This window comes from Centroberyx gerrardi, chromosome 6 (assembly GCF_048128805.1).
Source record: "Centroberyx gerrardi isolate f3 chromosome 6, fCenGer3.hap1.cur.20231027, whole genome shotgun sequence".
Taxonomy (NCBI): Eukaryota; Metazoa; Chordata; class Actinopteri; order Beryciformes; family Berycidae; genus Centroberyx; species Centroberyx gerrardi.
The window spans coordinates 27887991-27908100 of NC_136002.1; the positions used below are offsets into that span (position 1 = coordinate 27887991).

Sequence of the window (20110 nt, forward strand, 5' to 3'; positions counted from 1 at the left end):
AATAACAAGATGCTATATTGTCAAATCAGCAAATAATTTGCATACATATAAAGCCATTAGATGGGGCTATGGATGAATAAAGAAACAGACCAAGGCCTATGATATATATTGTTTTGAATAAATACTATAAATTGTTTTGAATACATAGTAGATTTTGTTTTGATTATATGTTAGAGGAAAAAGGAAGAAAAAACCCCAAGGCACTCTCCTCTGTATAAAGTTAAAAAGGCTTTATCACTATTGGCTATTTCATGTTAAAATGTGAGAAAAGCTTCTTCAGGGTGCAGAGAACAATGAAACACTGTTCTCTCTCCCCGCCCGGCCCGGCGTTTTCTAACATTTTAACATGAAATAGCAGAGAATAATAAAGGATTTTCAACTTTATACAGAGGAGAGTGCCTTGGATTTTGTCTTCTTTTTATGGACTCGCCATATTTCCAACGAGCAGCTCCAGTGAACAGCGTCCCTCTTCTGATCAACACTGAATATATGTTATTTTGAATAAATCGTGCACATTCCTGCCTATTCAGTGGATTGATCTTTGTAGTTTCTGTGATCATTTATGAATGGGGCATATTTCAACTGATTCATCATTTGCTGGCTGACTGAGGGGATTTCCAGGAAGGGAGGGGGGGGGGGGGGGGCGTCCTATTTCTCAAATGACAAAACAGAAACCTGTGGCTCATATACCTGGATGTAAAAAAACCAAAATGATTCAACACAGGTGACTCATCATAATCATTACATGGCACAAGTTGAGTAAAGTCCACATGACTGACAGGCTACTAAAAATAGGAAAAGTGAAACCCTCGCTTCAAATGATTTTTTGGAGAGAATAACACAGCAAATAAACATTATTTTTGGTCATTTATTTCAACTGTGCGCTGTTTTCTCTTCCTTGGAAATATAGCCACGCCCACTGCAAAAAAAACACAGCAAACTCGCCAGGTGGAACTATGTTGTAAACTTTAAGGATGACCGGGATTATTATCAGATTATGGTGCGTTTTATCATCAAATTTAAGCAATTTCTCGCCAAATTCCCCAGAAAACCCTCTAAACACTTCCTGATTCCACCTGTGGCGGGCAGGTAACCGGACGTGGTTGCAGGTGTCTCGCGGACACGCCCGCAGAAACCTGACGCTCCCGGAAAACTTTTTTTTTTTTTTTTTGTCGTTGCAGTCACTCTCAGTCAGGTAGTCGACGTATTTTTGTTACACAGACATTTGGGAACATCTCGGCAGAAGAAGAGCCTCCATTAAAGCGCATTACAAGCTATTTCCCCCGTTGTGCCTGCTTTTGTGAATAGCTATTTTCTTTAATTAGGCTTATTTTACTCCAATTTTGTGCTCGGTGGGTGAAAACGTTGACAAACACCAGGATCTCTTTGGCGACGACAGGCCCGCAGATTCACCTTGGAAACCGAGAGGGAGGACAGAAACTAACAAGTCAGCCAAAAGAAGAAGAGTGGGTTTTTTTTTGGTTTTTTTATTCTAGCAGTCTAGTCCAAGCACTGACCGGTCATGGACTACATGGACAGTGGAATGAGATACACCCCAAAGTCGGTAAGACACTTTATTCCAGTCGTGTGTGTGTGTGTGTGTGTGTGTGTGTGTGTGTGTGTGTGTGTGTGTGTGTGCGCGCGCGCATACAGGTCATGGGATGAAAGTGGGTCTGTTTCATTCTGTCAGGTGTGTCTATGTGTGTGTGTCTTTTATATGAAACAGTTCAGGTTTTGTAGTTGCTGGATAACATTTCGACAGTGTTAGGCCATCAGGAAGTGAACCAAACTACAGAAACAGACAGAGGCTGTATATGCTTTCATGAGCTTATGAAACTATGTATTGGAAACCTGTCAGTCCTGTACCAGAACACATCTGAAGCCTCTGATGTTTCCATGGCACACAAACTATCATATTGGCACGATGAAGCTGAAATATAAGACATAAAGTAAAACAAGTGTCCTACTACTTGAATCCTAAGTTGTCAGCGTGTGGGGATATTAATGTGTCCCAACTCTCTCCGCCACTCTTATCACTAATACACTGGTTTGCCTAGAGACAAATTTGTAGCTGACATTAGAACGAAACCAGCAATTAGAAGGAAACTAATGCTCTCATTCCTTTGCCAAGCCTCTGTTTCTGTCGATTAGAGCTGCATCAGCGGTTGAAGTTGACATTTTTATGTTTTACACTTGTCCCTCCCTAGTAAAAGGTCCAGAAGTGTTGTATGCCAATATGAAGAGGGCACATACTCAAACTGTGCCCCAGCAAAATGAGAATTCAATTAAATTATACAGCAGAGTATTGCCAAAGCACATTCCTAAGGTCAAAATAACAGGGTATCGGGTAAAGTAGGACAAGAATGATTAGGCCTATTAAGATTAAAATAACAATCCCAAACAATGGGAAGTAACAGTTAAAACATAGATCATCAAAGGTGATGGGGGACAGGGAGAAAAAAAGAATGGTAACAGTAACGTGTTATCAATAACTGTGTGTGTGTATGAAGAAGATGGCACAATGAGAAAATGTATAAGAATTAGGGATGAGACGATATGCTTATCTCACGATACGATTCGATACACGATGCGTGGTTCACGATTCAATACAACCACGATACGATGTGATCAGTAAAAGTTTAATGGCAACAAAGTCTGACTGTGCAGAATTATGAGCCACAGATCTTTCTAGCGATGGCACTGGCTTGCTAGAATGTAAACAACAATTTAAAAATGTCATTACAAAGCGAAAATAATCACATTTTCGATGGAGAGCGTGAGAAATTGTGATGGGCAAGCTGTCTCATTTGTGATTACCACAGCTGAATAAAATGGAGCTAATATCGCGATTTGTGTTTCTGCCCCACAATACATATTGCATAATATACATTTTTGTATTGGGATATATTGAATTTCGATATATCGTCCCACCCCTGATAAGAATGACAATTTGGATCAGAGGTGTCCCGTCTCCCCATGTACAGAATGGATTAGACAGACTCTAAAAATCCTCTCAAATGGGTCAAAACCTGAATCAAATGGGACTCGGTGGTCTGAACCGCGTCTCTCCGGGGGCCCTTCACATGTAAAAGTTTGGGAACCCCTGGGCTTCATCAGTATGCTGTACATCAGTCTTCAGAAAGCACTCCCACCTTACTGTTTCTTACTGCTACAGTGTTGGGAGTGCAGGCAGCCAGTGCGGGCGAAGCCTGGATTCCACCAGCTTCCACCGCCCTGTCGTGACTTGTTGACTCCAGTCCTTCACTGGCGTGGGTTAAGATCCAGGTGGGGTCACACCCTCGCAGTATGGGGATAAAAATAGGACAAATTAGTGTTGTCTGTCTCATTGACTTGGTTTTTCAGTCCCTTCTGGGTCTTTTCTCACCAGGGTACCAAAATAGATCTGAGGATTATTCAGTTGTAAGGTCGCTATACTAAGCGTGCTTTGATCCATTGACAAATTACTCAGAAACTCGCCATAATAAAGAAAACTACATCTCGTACAGTATGAAATATTCTGTTTTGTTTTCTTTGATTCCCAATCTATAAGCCCCTTTTTTCAGCAATTTGTAGGCTCCACTTTAAAATCCCTCTGGAGGTAAACGCATGATGCATGTAATATTTGGTTAATAAACAAAAGAGAGCCGTACTTGGGGTGAATATTTATTCCGCAGGCTCTCGCACGAGCTCTGCAAAACGACAAATATGAAACAGCCCGCTCTTTGAAAACAACTGCTCCATCAAAGTGCTGCGTTTTAATGCTTGAGTCAACACGGCGCTCTCATGGGTGCATTGTAATTCATTCTTGTCATTCAGAATGAGTTTCAGGATAGAGGAGGACCTCGTTTATACTGGCCTGAAGACAGCACTGCCCCGCTTTTATAGAATAATTAGTGGGGCTTTGGTTCTGCACTGAAGATTAACTTTGCTCCTCATAATTGTTATTATTTCAAAAGAGAATGGCAGGCACAAAACGCAAGTCAAAGGAATTGGTTTTGAAGTTTATGAAACACACTCGGGTTTTGAAGTTTATTTGAGTTGGCCCAGTTACATGAGGTAATCCAGTGTTTGTGCGATCTGCAGTTTGCGCGAGCAGTCACAGAAACTTGTTGTGAATCCACCGCAGACCTACAAGTGGTTTGTTTCCAGCAGGTTTGACAGGTTTTGACGCTGTGAAACTTTTTCGCTCCCTCCCCCGTCCGTCTCATTTCTTTGAGGCAACCACACAGCTGTGACTCATGCATGAAGGTCCTTGATAAGTCATTAAAGAAACAGACACTGAAACTGTCCCTTTTTGCTTTTTTTGATTAGCAGATGAAGGAATTCCAATTTGTATATCTTGAGAATCAACTCAGAAAAACCTGTAGATTTTTTCAAAGAGAAGCATTTTGTTGGGATTTATTCACACATACATTCAGACCCAGATTCTGTGGGTCACTAAAGGCTGGGACATTCCTAAAATACACAAGTACATACTTGCTGCCTGCTGCTGTCACATATCTAACACTAATCTCCTTAGGTCGAGAAAACATAGTGCTTTCCATCCTGTCTGTATGGAAAACAAAAACAACTTTGTCATCATAGCACCATGCTTGGGGGCGCAGCCTGTGTAGTTTTACATCTACAAAGTGCAAAAATATGTCTTCAGCCTCTCATGAAATGGTTGAATTATAATTTGGCGGCTGTTATTGGCTGGTTTGGTCCCTCTAACTTGATGTACTGATCATTCATTCACCTATATACTCAACCCTCATGGCCTCTCTGTCTGTTTTCAGGACAAAGACTGGGACACGTCCGTCCAGTTCCTGCCGGCGTCCGACACCAAGAAGCTCGAAAAGAAGAAGGGCCCGGGGAAAATTGGGGCCGTGATCGGTGTGGTGATCTTCGCTGCTGTTGTTGCACTTATGACCGGACTGCTGGTCTGGCACTTCCACTGTGAGTAAACCCTTCCTCTAGTCCAGTCAATTTACATTTAACAGACATGGGTGTCAATGGTTTACAAGGAAACGAAGAATGTAAATGCAGATGAGAGAGAGAGAGAGAGAGGGGAAAAACGGAGGTAATATTCCTGGGCAAGTTGGAGCTCAATGCACATTTATTCTTTTGGGTTATGTTTATTTGCACATGCAAATGAGTGAAAACTGGAAAAAGAGATTGAATTAAACTACAGGTGAGATAAGAAAATCCTAGGGCATCTCATCCCAAAAGAAGGAAAAAAAACAAGATGACATACAAAAACAGGGGAATTGGGCAGAGAAAGCAAAACCTGACACAGACAGAGGAGAATTGTACAACAGCAAAATTATATAAAAAAAACAGAGGGAGAGAAAATAACTTGAAATAGTGAGAGGGAGAAGTTTATTCTGTCTGTCTGTCTGTCTGTGTGCTCCTGCAGTCCGTAAAGACGTGCGGGTCAAACAGATGTTCAGCGGCTCCATGCGGATCACCAACCAGGCCTTTGTAGACGCCTACGAGGACTCCAACACCCCCGAGTTCAAAGCGCTGGCGAAGCAGGTGACATCACAGGTAAGACCGCCTCGCTGCCGAGGCTCGCACACCGCAGCCCGCATCAGAAAATATGAGGTCAAGCATATCTGTGTGTCAGCAAGTTTTGTTTGTTTTGGGGTTTTTGTGTCTTTTCAGAGAACATTCATTCATGCAACTGCTGTGTTTTCCTCCTCTCTCTCTCTCTTTCTCTCTCTCTCTCTCTCTCTCTCTCAGCTTAAAGCCATCTACTCCAAGACTCCACAGCTGGCCAAGTACTATGTTGGTTCTACAGTTCAGGCCTTCAGGTATGACAGTGAGGCTGCAGTGATGAGTCAGTCATTATCATCTTCAGTTCTCTCACCTTAGTTTTATTTGTGTATTTCTCTGACTGTGCAGAAACCGGCGGAGCTTATCCGCTTCAATCTGTGACGCTCTGTTACTGACACTAGTTTGAAAGTTTATTTGCTTAGCAATCTGGGTGCAACCAATACGGGTTTTTGAATACTGATACTTTTAGACTGAAGTCGCTGTTAGCTGATATTTTGTGCTATACATGAGGTATTCAATATCTCAAAATTGTAGCATTTTTTTTATTCTTTTATAGTAGATACTGGTAGATACATTACAGAGAGACAGGAAAGATTGAGTGTTTTTAAATTGGAGCATTTTTGTTCCAAAAAATGAAAAGGATTCAATGTTTCCCCTCAGTATTTTATTCTTGGGCAGGGCAGAAAAGCCTGAAACAGCATTTAGACCATGATAGGACACTAAAACTCTCCATTGAAACCAATGCTAGTGACATTCTTTTAGGACGGTTAGCAGCTCCTTATAGCGGGGTGACCCATCACACCTGTTCATAGTAGGGGAAACTCTGGGAGACATTAGGCCTTAAAATTAAGAAGTAATTTACAAAAACATGACTGAATAGTTAAAATAAATAAATACAATGTGCAAAAAAAAAGGCAATTCCATTACAGGTTTTACAGACTTTTATGTAGCAGTGGTCAGGGAGGAACCTCCATTATATTGGAAGTTATGTCTGATATTTAATATAAGACCAATATCGTCCAGATACAGTATATCTGCAAACAAATGCATCGGTCTAACCCCACTAGCAATATGACACTGTGTTTTCAGCAGTTTGCTCTGGCTGAATGCCATTGAATCCATGCTAAATGTGGTGTTTGACTCCTCGTCTTGTTGATCCTAGTGAAGGCAGCGTCATCGCCTACTACCTGTCTGAGTTCAACGTGCCTAAAGGCCAAGAGGCAGCCGTGAACAGCGCCATGTCCTCCATGGACAAGCTAGTGGACAAAGATCAACGCTCCGTAAGACCTGGCAACTCTCTGGTCTTCGATGACGTGGTGTCTTCAGGTAGAGGACTAACTGCTGTCTTTTGTGACGCATTTCATCTCATTCACTCCTTGTCAATAAATTAAGTTCTATCTTGTTATTGACTTAATTTAATTCCTTTTCTGTTGTGCTGTCAATATCCTCATCTTAACCAGGTGCATGCTCTCACAGATTGTTTTTTTTAACTTTGTGGTTTGTCTTACAGCTCTTGATTCCCGCTTGTTCAAGAAATCATACAGCGGTGAGTACTCTGCCTGCATTCATCAGTTACTTACACTAGAGGTGTCTTCAAGAATGTGCAAATGCTGTGACAATGGATATCTATAGACATGGAAAACTACAAATCATGTAAAACACAGTTCACTGGCTTTTGAGCATTTAGCTGGGACCATTATTTTTCTTCTGTCATTTGAAAATTCTTTAGCTGACAACAAATAACAAAGCTGACAACAAAACAACAAATAGGTTTTTATAGGTAATGCAGCTGCATTATCCCTCTACCCAGCTTGAATCAAGAATTCAGAAAGTTGAATTGCATAATATGTTTATATGCTTGGGAAAATGACTGACTTGCATGGTAAACATATAGCCTGGTCATATTTGGGCATGCAGTTTGTTTTGTTATTGCGAACGACTTCTAATGAGAAACATATGACTTTGGAAAAAGTGAACTAAAAAAGTGAACTACAGAGAAACTACATAGATGAAATGCATGCTAAAATGATTCCATGTGTTGTAGATCAAATGTTGTTGAAAGCATCACTGTAATTTACCATTATTGCAGACTTTGCGTATTCAACTTAGTGTTTATCATATGCAGAATATGGCAGTAATCAAATAGAAATCTTAAAAACAGTGATGGCGCTTGCACACAAGAGTGCATTGGAGTGAAATGATGTCATCAGGCATTTGCATAGTTACTATTAGCATAGTGAAATCTGTCTGCTTCAGCCGGGTTGAAATTTCAGTTGCACCGGGGCGAATTGGGCTACTCTAGTCCTGCGGAGCTGATTATATGAGACGGTTTCATTTGAAATAAGAGAGAATACGTTAACGGATTACTAAACTGAATGTAAACTGTCTCCTCAGAGTTTTACAAGTACACAGAACATGCAAAGGCCGATCACATAGGGACCATCACGTCCCCTGGCTTCCCCAACAAACCTTATCCCGCCAACACCGTCGTCCAGTGGCAGCTGAGAGCGGACCCCGGCTACGTCATCAAGCTTGACTTTGACACCTTCAATCTGGAAGAGAACTGCAAGAATGACTTTGTCAAAATCTACGACTCCCTGGTGGCCATCGAGAGCCGTGTTATGGAAGAGTGAGTTTGCACTTTGCCTTGCCTCAGTTCAACACCAGGCAGATGAGTAACTCTTCTGCCTGCTGCATCCTTGTATTTTCCGTGACCTTATTGTCTTGTATTGACATACATGCTTATGGATTAGTTTTGGAGAATCCTGGGGCTGTAGGATAGACAGGAGCTTGTCTTGTATGCACGGCCCTCTGCTGGTCAGATGTTATGTGATCCACACTGAAAAACGACATGGACTTTTTGGGGGGAAATGTTCTAAGGTTCAACCAATACAGGTTTTTGAAGGCCGATTCTTTTGGATTGAAGCTGCTGATATCCGATATTTTGTGCTGATATTCCATATCTTTAAATTTGAAAATTTCCATGCCAAAAATTTGGAAAAAAATTAAAATATTCAGCTTGTCATTCAGAATGTTATTCTTGACAGGCTGGAAAAGCCTCTGAAACAGCATTTTGACAAGGGGACACTAAAATCCTCAATTGAACCCCACAATAATTCATCCATACTTACTGAAATTACTATGAAATCAAAATGTTGTACTGGAATCAATTCAAGTTAAGGGCTTTCCATAGGCAACCAGTGTAGTATTGATCAATTATACAATAAATATGTATTTTAAACTGCATAATATCAGACGACACTGTCTGTCTGATATCTGAGTTTTTAATTGAAGGCCCATATCAGCCTGCCATATCGGTAAATGGTAGTTAAGACTTTTAGGAAGGAATTTTATGTTGCCTGTTTTTTTTCTACAGGATTTGTGGGTACTACTCCCCCAGCGACCCCCTGACCTTCCTGTCCTCTCGCAACGTCATGCTGGTGACGTTGGTGACCAATGAGAAGAAGAACTTCCCCGGTCTCAGAGCGCACGTCTCACAGGTCCGCCGCGGAGGTAAAGGTAGGGTCTCATGCACAGACTGCAGCTCATCTCTCACACAATTACCTGTTTGAGCCTGTATGTTACAAGCTACAGTATAAATGCTTAATATCTGTGCAAACGCGAATGCTTGTCTTCTGTACGTTTGTGGTAGGAACGGCATGTGGCGGCCAGCTGACGGGCGAAAAAGGCACTTTCACCTCTCCCAACTACCCAAATTACTACCCACCCAACAGTTTCTGTGAGTGGAAGATCGAGGTGAGAACACGTTACCCAGCCACATCATATGTTTTATACATGCAGTTCTGTGCTGCTCTTCTCCAGGTCAAAGCTCAGTTACTTCCCACATCATTTAGTCTTGTTTTCCCGCCCCCTCTCCATCTCTCCTTAAGGTCCCTACTGGCAAAGTGGTGAAGGTGACATTCAAGAAGTTCCTCCTGTCCGAGCCCGGGCAGGAGAACAGCGCCGACTGCAACAAAGACTATGTGGAGGTCAACGGAAAGAGGTGAGTCCGTACCCGTAAGGCCGGCGTAAGAGCCAGATAGGGATTCCGATAACGGGCTGACCCGTCCCCGCTTGTGCGTCTCATCCTCAGGCTGTGCGGAGAGAAGCCTGATGGCACAGTGACGGAGACCAGCAGCACCAACACAATGTCCGTGCTGTTTCATGCCGACGCCTCCTATGTGGACCGAGGCTTTACCGCCGAGTTTGTGGCCATCGACTCTAAAGACCGTAAGTAGAGAAAACGGCGCCTCAGTTTCTCCCCGATGACGACGACGATGATGATTTCTTATCGGCTATTTGTGTAATTTTAGCTGAACTCTGTGTTTCTCGCCCGGCTGAACGGAAGTGTTATCCCTCTCCACAGCTTGTCCAAAGCAGTTCCAGTGCAACAACCAGCGCTGCATCAGCTCAAGCCTCAGGTGTGATGGCTGGAACGACTGCGGAGACATGAGTGATGAGATGAACTGCAGTGAGTGCTAAGTCCAGTTATCTCAGACTATACTGATATTTTTACTATTACTAATTACTCTCTATAGGGTTAGCGCACAAAATGTCAGAGCTGAGATATGGAGTATGACTAAAAACGCGTTTCCTTCCAGAGTGCAAATCAACCGACATCAATTGTAAAAACGGATTGTGCAAGCCCATGTTCTGGCAGTGCGACGGCGTAAACGACTGTGGAGACAACACAGACGAGCTGAACTGCGGTAAGACCTGTTAACGCTGACGGAGGACTTGAGCACATGAGCAGGAAAAGATCCTTAGTCTGTTTTCTCACATCTGGTTTTTTCTCTTTTTAAGGGTGTAAATCTGGAGAGCTAGGATGTCAGAATGGCAAATGTGTTTCTGAGAAGAAGCGCTGTGATGGCAGGGACGACTGCGGGGACGGGTCCGATGAGCTGAACTGTGGACGAGGTGAGACTAGTTTTCTCTCACACTGCAAAACTGTCCATTGCAGCAAGTGATTGGGTCTAGTAGTCTAGAGTTTTAAAATCTTATTTTTCCCAAAGCAAATGGAGCAATTTACCAGTGGAGTGAAGTAATTCCACTTGACACCAATGCAACAAATTAAGTGACGTTATCTTGATACCAGTGAAGCGATCTGCATTATTTACACGAGAGAAGAACATTTTTCAAACAAGTGAAACTGCACTGGAAACATAAAATTATCTCACCTCATCGGCAGATTTTTCTCACTTGTTTAGAGAATAATCCATGACTAAATGACTTGTTAAAATTGATTTTTTTGCAGGGTGTGCCTACTTTTCCCTCTGCACTGTAGACAGTTATGCAGAGTCTGTTTCATGGCTTTGGAGTTTATCGCTGTCACGTTCTTCCCCTTTCTCTAGTCCCTGATATGAGATGCAATGACCTTACATATAAATGTAAAAACAACAAGTGCATCAGTAAAGTGAACCCAGAATGTGACGGGACATCGGACTGTGAGGACGGCTCTGACGAGGCTAACTGCGGTATGTTGTAAACCAGCTTCATCGGGTGCAGATGCGTTGTTGGCTTCAAAACTAGTTATTAACCCCATCTGCATTGTTTAGCATGCATGACAAAACAGATGTGTATGACGCACAACTTCCACCCACTTTAGGCATCACAGCAAGCTCAGACAAGCCTCCGCTGTGATTGACTGATTGTTTATCTCGCAGAGTGCGGCAGGAATTTGTTCAAGACGTCGCGCATTGTGGGCGGTCAAGACTCAGAGGAAGGGGAGTTTCCCTGGCAGGTCAGCCTCCATGTCAAGGGCTATGGTCACGTGTGCGGAGCGTCCATCATCAGCCCGCGCTGGCTGGTCACCGCCGCGCACTGTGTGCAAGATGACGGCAAGACCAGGTAGCTTCATGCTTTCCTCTCTTATTTTCCCCCTCATGGTTTCCAGTGCCAAGATGTTGCTACAGTGCATGTTGTAGCAATTATACCTCCAGGTGCTTCCTTTTTCCTTACTCAGTCTTCATTATTTTGATTTCAAATCTGCTGTGGCTCAGGATAAGAATAATGTTCTGCAATTTGTTTTGTAACTAAATGTAGTTTACTTAAAAGGGTATTTATAGAATGAATTTGAAGATCTTACAGGCAGAACAGTCACAGTACTGGACACTGATTGGCCGACAACACCTGCTGCTCTAATTCAAATGATGTGCGCCAGTTCGAATGCTGCAACCTTGCCTGATTGGAATGATTTTAGCAAGTGTTCAGTGAGGGGAGCCAATCAAGAACAAGTCCAGTTGCGATGTGTTGATGGGAATTAGTCAAAGAATGAGATTAAATTCCTAGATCAATGCGTCTTGATCATGGCCACTTATAATTTTATAGCAATCTCTGGACAGACAACAAATCAGGGTGTCTGCAAGTCCTGAAAAAATCTTAAAATGTCTTATATTATCTAAATTCAAGGCCTTAAATATTCTTGAATACAGTTAAATATAGTGTTTTAAATCGTAACTGCAGTGTTACAGGTCTTAAAAAGGTTTACAGTTGGCTTCATTTTCTCGTTTTGTTTGTTTTCAATTATGAATTTGGTCTTATATTGGTCTTAAATTTGATTATTATGTTAAAAAACGGATGCAGTCCTGTTTCCAGTCTTAAATTGAAGTTGATGAAACTTGCAGACACCCTGAAAGACACAAAATCTGCAAAAAATAGTCCCATAAAGATGAAAACTGAAAAAGATGAAAAACTGATTTGAACAAAAGCACCTCTTGATTCCTTGGAACCATACAGGAGAAAAAAATGCCTTGCAACTTCTCCTTTGTGGACAATTCAATAGTTTGACTTTGAAGATCAACATTTGTTCCTCCAGCAGTGAGCCATGTGCTAACTGAAACCTTGGACATCTGTGTTTTAACAAGCAAACCACAGAGCTCGGCTGTGTGTGGCTGAATCATTTAAAAACACAAGGACTCTGCTGTCCGGTTCACACATTTTGGTGCTGAGCCCACTGGTTTGTGTATAAAACAAAATGCACAGTTATTGTGTGAAACTTTAACCACCTAAACAGTTTCTAAGGATGCGGTGTGACTTACCACACACTGACATAGTGGGAGGTTTGGCTGTTTGTTTGTGTTTTTGGTTTAGTTTTTTACTTTTTTGCCAATTAACTATAACTCTAAACAAGGCCTGAACCATGTTATGATTTTTTTCTGAATATTGTGGTTGCAGTATGATTTTCAATACCGGTGGCAGTTTTTTTCTACGTATTTTTTTATATGATGAATATGCCACCTTTGTTATATATGCATCATGTGATATAAGATGTGCTCATGACTGTTAATGATTCTCAAAACCTGAGAATGAACTTTGAGATTCTGTGTGTGTGTGTGTGTGTGTGTGTGTGTGTGTGTGTGTGTGTGTGTGTGTGTGTGTGTGTGTGTGTGTGTGTGTCCAGATACTCCCAGGCCAGCACTTGGGAGGCCTACATGGGCCTTCACATCCAGAGGCAGAACGGAAAGAACGTAGTGAAGAGGAACGTGAAGCAGGTGATATCCCACCCTTACTACAACGCCTACACCTTCGACAACGACATCGCCCTCATGGAGCTGGACAGTCCTGTGACCTACACCGACTACATCCGGCCCATCTGCGTCCCCTCCCCGCAACACGTCTTCCCCTCGGGGAACTCGGTGTGGATCACCGGATGGGGCGCCACCCGAGAGGGAGGTGAGTCCAGACGACCAGAGAACCTTGTGTTCCTTTTTTTATTTATTCACTTTTGTGGCTTTGGCAGTTTTATTTAATTCCATTTTGATGCATTGACGCTTTGTTTGGAAGACTGACGACCAGTTTATTCTGGTGGCCTACCGGTATGTCACCAGTAATAAATCACATTTTTTTTTTTTTTTTATTTATTTGATAAAGTAGTTAATAGTTTTGTGTGATCGTTTCAGACTGATATCTGACATCAGTTGGTTATACCAGTAATATATTTAGGCTGTAGGCCAAAAAACTGCTTTTCTACAAGTTTGAGCTGCACAGTTCTTTACAGAATAGTGATAAATTTCATCACTTTTGGGACCTGCCAAAATAAGTAATGGCCTGTCTCTAATAAAGGCCTGCTATTATTGGAAGTTTTACAGTAATATGTCATGGGCAGTATAAGCACCACATGACTGTAGACTCCCTACCTTAATGACATGACACTAGACTGGACCAAGTGATAACTAGTAGGTCTGATGATGTCGTTGTGTGTGTGTGTGTGTGTGATGTAGGATATGCTGCATCGGTGCTCCAGAAGGCCCAGGTCCGTATCATCAACAGCACGGTGTGTGACCGCCTGATGGGAGGCCAGATCACGTCCCGGATGATGTGTGCCGGAGTGCTAAGTGGAGGGATCGATGCTTGTCAGGTACCGCGGCCCCAAAGCCCTCGCTGTCCCCTCTTTCTGTCCTGTCAGGTTGTTTTTCTATGAGCACTTCTGGTAAAACAGGTTTGTCACAAAGTGTTTCGCTGAGCAACAAAGGACATGGACACTCAGGTTAGACCGATATGCTGGTTTGCAGAGACATCGAGCCGATACTGGCCTTCTATTAAAAACTGGATATCGGCCATCTCCAATATGATGGATATGATGCAGCTTGTTTGATTACATGTTTACTGTATAACTGATCAATATGGAACTTATTGTCTATGGAAAGCCCGTAATCAGAAATTGTTCTTATTGATCAGATTCTACACGAGTATGTATGAGTGTGTGATCATCATGCTGGGATTCAATGGAGAGTTTTAGAGTCCCATGGTCTAAATACTGATTCAGAGGCTTCTCCACCCTGCCAAGAATAAAATCCAGGGGGAAACACTGAATAATTTAAATTTTTTGGGGGGAAACTGGCATGAAAATGGGCACATTTAAAGATTTAAAGACACAAAATATTGGTTATCGGCAGCTTCAAACCAAAAATATTGATATCAGCCTTCACAAATCCATATCAGTTAAGCCCTAATAGATACAGATAAAAACAAGTAAGTCACTTATAACAAATTAGAGCGAGAGAGGGAGAGAGAGAGACATAAGGAAAGAGGGAACAAGAGAAGGGAGAAAGGAAGAAAAACGAGAAAGGGAGAGGCAAGAGAGAAAAAATAGGTGAAAAAAGAGGAGAAAGGGGAAAGGAGAGGGAAACAATAGAAAAAAAGAAAAAGAGGACAGAGAAAAAGGCAGAAATTGTGAGATTATGTGAGCACACTGTCCTCATGCAACAACCACCTATACTAACACATCACGTACCTGTGTGTCTGTGTCAGGGCGACTCCGGCGGCCCTCTGTCCAGCCCGTCCAGCGGGGGTCATACGTTCCTGGCCGGCGTGGTGAGCTGGGGCGACGGCTGCGCCCGCAGAAACAAGCCCGGCATCTACTCCAGGGTCACCAAGTTCCGCGGCTGGCTCAAAGAAAAGACGGGAGTGTAAGGAGCCGGTCCAGCAAGGCCCGAGGACACGGACACGGACATGAACACGAACACGGACTGGACGACAAGTACTTGTTGTTTCAGTCGAGCACCACTCTCCCTTTTCGGCTGATGTAGTGGAAACTTCGCTCCTATTCACAGCTGCAGTGGACAGTGCACTGTTTGCTTGAAGAGCAACTGCAACAAATTGTTATGCACACTGCGATTTTATGACTTCTGGTTTTGGTTTTAAATATTTTTGAAATGTAAATAAATGTTTTATTTTTGTGTTTTTAGGTATTGTCATTGTGTGTTTTGATGGAGAACAATATTATGTGCCACAAATGAGAAGTAGCTTTTAGGTGCGATTGTTACACGTGTACAGATATGAAATGCACACCTGTGAGATATTCTTTCAATCTGTTGTCCAACAATCATATTACAATTGATGCAATCCTTTATCAGTGGCCTTACTATGAATCACCTTCCCCTTTTCCTTGTTGTCTTTGTCCTGAATTGTATAAAGGGAAGCAAAGTGACAGCAAGCTCAAGTCCATCCTACCTCCTATGGCTTGGTATCTTACGCATTTAGTTAGTATGTTCAGATTTTAGTCCGACCAGGAACCCCGACTTGAAGGGAATGAGAAAGAGCCGGTGACGTGATTGTTCGCTTTTAAATGCATGAGCATTTTCTTCAGGGATTGCATTTCATTTTAAGATGTGAAATACTTTTATATCCGAATAAAACACAGAGTAAAATAGGTGGTTTTGTTTTTAGTTTTTAATCTTCTATGTCTAACATGCCTATATGACCCTCATGCACTAAACGCAATGACATTATAGACTGGGCAAGCTGTACTATCTCAAATCTGCTGTGTAAATGTGTATTTTATATAGTATGTGTTTTTAAATAAAACATTCCTAATAATGCCACCAATTCTTTGCATGTCTGTTTTGATGCACTGACATGCATTTAATAGCCTACTTATTGCAAGGCTTTGCTTCAATATTACCATATATGTATTCCCTTACACCTAATTTTAGCTGAATTATACTGTGCAATATTTGCATTACAAATTCCTGAAGTCTCCTCCTCCAGCAGGACGTGTTGGAGAACAAAAAGCTCTGTCAGGAGAGAGGAGAGAGATTTGCATTGTGCATACGATGATGGACAGATGGACATGGAGACGGAGAACTGGTGGACTCTGTAAAGCTGTCAGGAACTTCTGCTCATTCTGGGTCCAGGTGCAGATGGTGTTTTGTCTATTGTATGATCCTGTAATCAGTAAGTCACAGAACATGCTCCTTAAATCCTCATTAAGTGCAGTTGCTGTATGTTTAAGTGGATATTCTGCGTAATATGTAGAAATACTTGTATTGTCTTTGTATAAAAAACGTTCTCATCCAGGTGACCTTGTCCACTGTGGGGATTTCCTCAGCAGCAGCCCCGCCTCTCCACAGCTGCAGCTCTTAAGGTTTTCAGGTGAGAGCGGTCCCTGCGGTTCTCCCTTTGAGGTGACGCCAAATCTCTCAGGGTCTCTCTGGGACCCGGACAATCCAACCGTAGTGATCGTGCCGGGCAGGAGGCCGCCCGCAGCTCCGCCCGGCTGGGTGGGGATCATGGCCCGGGAGCTGCTGCTGCTGGAGGGGCGGAGGAACGTGCTGGCAGCGGACTGGCTGCTGCCGCCGGAGCAGGAGATCGCGGATGGAGCCGGGCAGATCGGCGAGAGGCTGGGACAAAGCATCCGGGCGCTGCTGGTGAGTTAACGCCGCACGGGTCAAGGTGCACCTCTTCTTCTCCTGTGATGCCCAGCAGCGATAGGCAGGCCTCGCTGAAGTTTGTTTATTTGCTAATCAAAAATAATGCACAGCCATCAGTCATGCATTAATTAAACTCACTGATGATAACTTAAGCTTATTTCCAATGTGGTTCTCTTTTAAAAGACAACAAGGCTAAGAAAACATGTCATTGGCCGAAATAAGTCACAGAACATACCATAAGAAAACACATCAGATAAATAATTCTATAAAAAACAAGCATATAAAATGAGCTTGCTAATTGCAATTTTCAAAACAAACATCAGCTAAAAATTTGAATAGTTCCCATGAGTGATATTAAATGAGTGCTTTACTCTGCAATATTACTCAACATACACCTCTTTACCTTCATCTTAAATGAGGTTTGGTTATTTTTCCTCCAGGAAAGGGGTTCCTCTGCAGAAATGTTCCACTTAATAGGATTTGGAGTAGGAGCCCATGTTGCTGGTTCTGCTGGCCGTTCTCTGCATGGAGCCATCGGCAGAATCACAGGTGGGCTACCTGCAGGTTACGCTCTTAGTAGTTATTAGTAGTTTTGAACAAAGTAGCTTTTACTTTGTAACACAGCATCATTTATTTTTCCCTCAGGTCTGGATCCATTTGCGCCCGTCTTTTCAGAGACAGATAAACAAGTTTCTTTGAATTACACTGATGCACAGTATGTGGATGTGGTCCACACCAACTTCAATGGTAAGATCAGTTGTTGTAGGTATCACATTACACCCAATTTTAAGTTTCTACAATAATGCTTTGACCCCTCTGAGGAAATGCATATGTGTAGGGAGCTATGTTGGAGTGTATCCAGGATAGATGCAGTGAAAATTTCAGTTGCCTTGTGTAAGTATGACAGTAATCTTCTTCTCTTCTTCTCTTTTTTGCTAATTAAATGATCTCTTCAGCTAATGAACCTGTGGCTGCCTTGGGGTTTTCCAGACCAGTGGGCCATGTTGATTTCTACATAGGTAGCGGACATGAGCATCCTGGTTGCCCTCAAGCTCTCATGCATAGTAAGTATGTAAGATAATGTAATGTCACATCAGTGGGACAGTGGACCCGAAGACCGACCTGCCCCAGTCTGGATGATCCTCTGCTGTGCTCCTGCAGGTGAGCAGTACTTGCTCTGCAGCCACCGCCGCGCCTTCCAGCTTTTCACCAGCTCCATCCAGGCCGCATGCAAACTCACCGCCCTTCCCTGTGAGAGTGTGTCTGACTTTGAGAAGACGCTCTGCACACACTGCCACCTGCCTGGGCTCAGTGTCTGCCCACAGCTGGGTATGGGAAACGTAAAAAACTGTTTTATTCACATCTGTTATCAGAATCAGAATCCTTTTATTGGCCAAGTATATTTGCACATACAAGGAATTTAGCTTAGTGGTTGCTTGTGCACTTTGTTAAAAGACAGAACAAATGAACACAATATGAACCAATAAAAACAGTAGGCTATATAAATAAAACAGTGTATAAAAAAAAAACCAAAACAAATGGAAACAGTAGAAGAAAAGGATAAGATCAGAATCAAATACAGAATATAGTTATTGCACTGTAATTGCACTGTTTGAGTATTGCACTATATTGGATAAAATAAATAAATAAAACAAAAACAAAAAAACATAATAAATGGAACGGTTTTTAATCATCTGCCATTGAAACACGGGGAATATGCAGATTTTCATTCCAAAGAAACCCGACAGCAGCTGATTTCATGGATCAAAACATCTAATCAGTGAAATCAGCTGCTGTAGTGTTTCGGTTGGAATGAAAACTTGCATACTGTTGGGAGACGATGGCATATGATTGAAAACCCCACTGTATTATCAGATAGTGCTGGTATGCAGAGAAAGAACTGGAGGATTTTGGGTCTGTCATCACCACAATCTTTTCTGCCAATAGGATATGACATCAGCTGGCTGCCTCCGAACCGCCCTGTCCGCTTCAAGCAAGTCACAGCCGTCCTAGACATCTCAGCAACTGCCCCGTACTGCGGTCAGGACGCAGGTGGATTGTCACAGTTTGGTTTACAAGAGGAGGTTGGCTTTATGTAGTAATATCTGATTTATGTGTCTTTTTTTTTTTTAGTCTCCCCGTTTCTTCTGGAGATTCATCTTGAGGGAAACACCTCACTTCAGGCACAGTTATTCATTCAGCTAAAGGGAGATCTCAACAAAACTTCCATCATGCTGGTGTCAGGGTGAGGGATCATCTTCGTTTGTATCTTAAGATGGTATATTTCGCTTTTTTATTTCCATTAACAACAAACCTCTAATTACACCTCTACTGTTTCTACAAGCAGTCCTTCCATGGTGGATTTTCAGCCACATAAGGTGTATCGCTTCCTGATTTCAGTGGACCATGTAGAAGACTTCAAAACCATGTCACTTAAATTCTATTCAGAGCGTCTATTATACTTCCAGTGGATGAAAAGGAGAATTAAAATCAGCTACATGCTGCTGACTCAGCTTCCTACACATGCAGGGTAAACATGTCCGCTCCCAACAGTCTGCTGTACCCAGGAACCACAGTATCTACCGTCCCGTCCCGGACACTAATCTTTTGCTTTCTCCCACAGAAATGTTTACTGGAGGAGGAGTGTATCCGCTGTGGAAAATCAAGTCATTCAAGTTGATCTTCAAACTTCAAAAGGCACCCATCTACTAAAGAAATCTAAATTATGATTTGGTCCTGTCATGTTATCACTGCCAGAGTTAGTAAATAAACAAAAAATTTAATACATTCATGGTAGGGGAGACTGGGGTAAAATTAGTCACTTTTTACATCTTGTGCTTCTAATGCAAAATAAATGTGTATTTATTCAAAACAAAAATTGCTATATACATATATTTAAGATTGTTGGGCATCCATGTCAATTAAAACATTTTCTGAAACAAGTTGGTCTTTTGTCTTAACTCACACTAAGTTGAGCATGAGGATGAAGTTGAGGTCTGTGGGGATAAAACGTGCCACTCCTCCATACCTTAGTACAGAGCAAACTGTACTGGTACTATTTTAGGAAATAATATAACTTGTTTCATTTCAATGAAGCAACAAAGGTTACACAACTTAAAACCCTTTTTGTCCTTTTCAGTCTTTTCTTCCCAGCATGTATGTCTCTTCTGAGAATTATATTCTAAAATATATTCATTTCTGTTATTTTCAAAAGGATAATAATGCAAGACTTAACTCGCCCCAGGGCTAGTGGCACATCTTACCCCACAAGATAAAGATAAAGCCTCAAACGTATCTACTTCCAGATAGATACAAAATCATCTTTACTATGATGAAATAACCTGATCACAGATTCAGGGTTTTTTCCCCCCCTAAATCTGTGATCACATGACTCATTTTGTCACATCACCCGTTTCTCCCCTACT

General features: G+C 42.2%; 2 protein-coding genes across 2 annotated transcripts; both read left to right on the forward strand.

The window, feature by feature from the left end:
* The first annotated feature begins 1196 nt into the window (after positions 1-1196).
* On the forward strand, positions 1197-15857 carry st14a (ST14 transmembrane serine protease matriptase a). Its single transcript, XM_071912508.2, has 19 exons — positions 1197-1564; positions 4776-4935; positions 5396-5526; positions 5722-5792; positions 6698-6861; positions 7046-7081; positions 7930-8164; positions 8912-9054; positions 9188-9291; positions 9426-9538; positions 9629-9765; positions 9902-10006; positions 10137-10244; positions 10339-10452; positions 10887-11009; positions 11199-11382; positions 12935-13206; positions 13755-13891; positions 14785-15857. The coding sequence occupies exons 1-19, from the start codon at positions 1523-1525 to the stop codon at positions 14944-14946; spliced, it is 2541 nt and encodes an 846-aa protein (XP_071768609.2). The 5' UTR covers positions 1197-1522; the 3' UTR covers positions 14947-15857.
* LOC139922087 (lipase member I-like) lies at positions 14986-19619 on the forward strand. The gene is made up of 10 exons (XM_071912536.2): positions 14986-15013; positions 16333-16682; positions 17126-17234; positions 17331-17432; positions 17642-17749; positions 17847-18014; positions 18633-18725; positions 18819-18930; positions 19033-19215; positions 19309-19619. Exons 1-10 carry the CDS (start codon positions 14986-14988, stop codon positions 19412-19414), a joined length of 1359 nt encoding a protein of 452 aa, XP_071768637.1. The 3' UTR covers positions 19415-19619.
* Positions 19620-20110: the final 491 nt, after the last annotated feature.

Excerpts from the sequence above, each read along its gene's own strand:
- st14a (XM_071912508.2), top strand. The coding sequence starts at position 1,523 with ATGGACTACATGGACAGTGGAATGAGATACACCCCAAAGTCG. Across the intron at positions 5,793-6,697 it reads TCTACAGTTCAGGCCTTCAG|TGAAGGCAGCGTCATCGCCT; the intron begins GTATGACAGTGA and ends TGTTGATCCTAG. Across the intron at positions 9,766-9,901 it reads GGCCATCGACTCTAAAGACC|CTTGTCCAAAGCAGTTCCAG; the intron begins GTAAGTAGAGAA and ends CCCTCTCCACAG.
- LOC139922087 (XM_071912536.2), top strand. The coding sequence starts at position 14,986 with ATGAACACGAACACGGACTGGACGACAA. Across the intron at positions 16,683-17,125 it reads AAAGCATCCGGGCGCTGCTG|GAAAGGGGTTCCTCTGCAGA; the intron begins GTGAGTTAACGC and ends TTTTTCCTCCAG. Across the intron at positions 18,726-18,818 it reads AGCAACTGCCCCGTACTGCG|TCTCCCCGTTTCTTCTGGAG; the intron begins GTCAGGACGCAG and ends TTTTTTTTTTAG.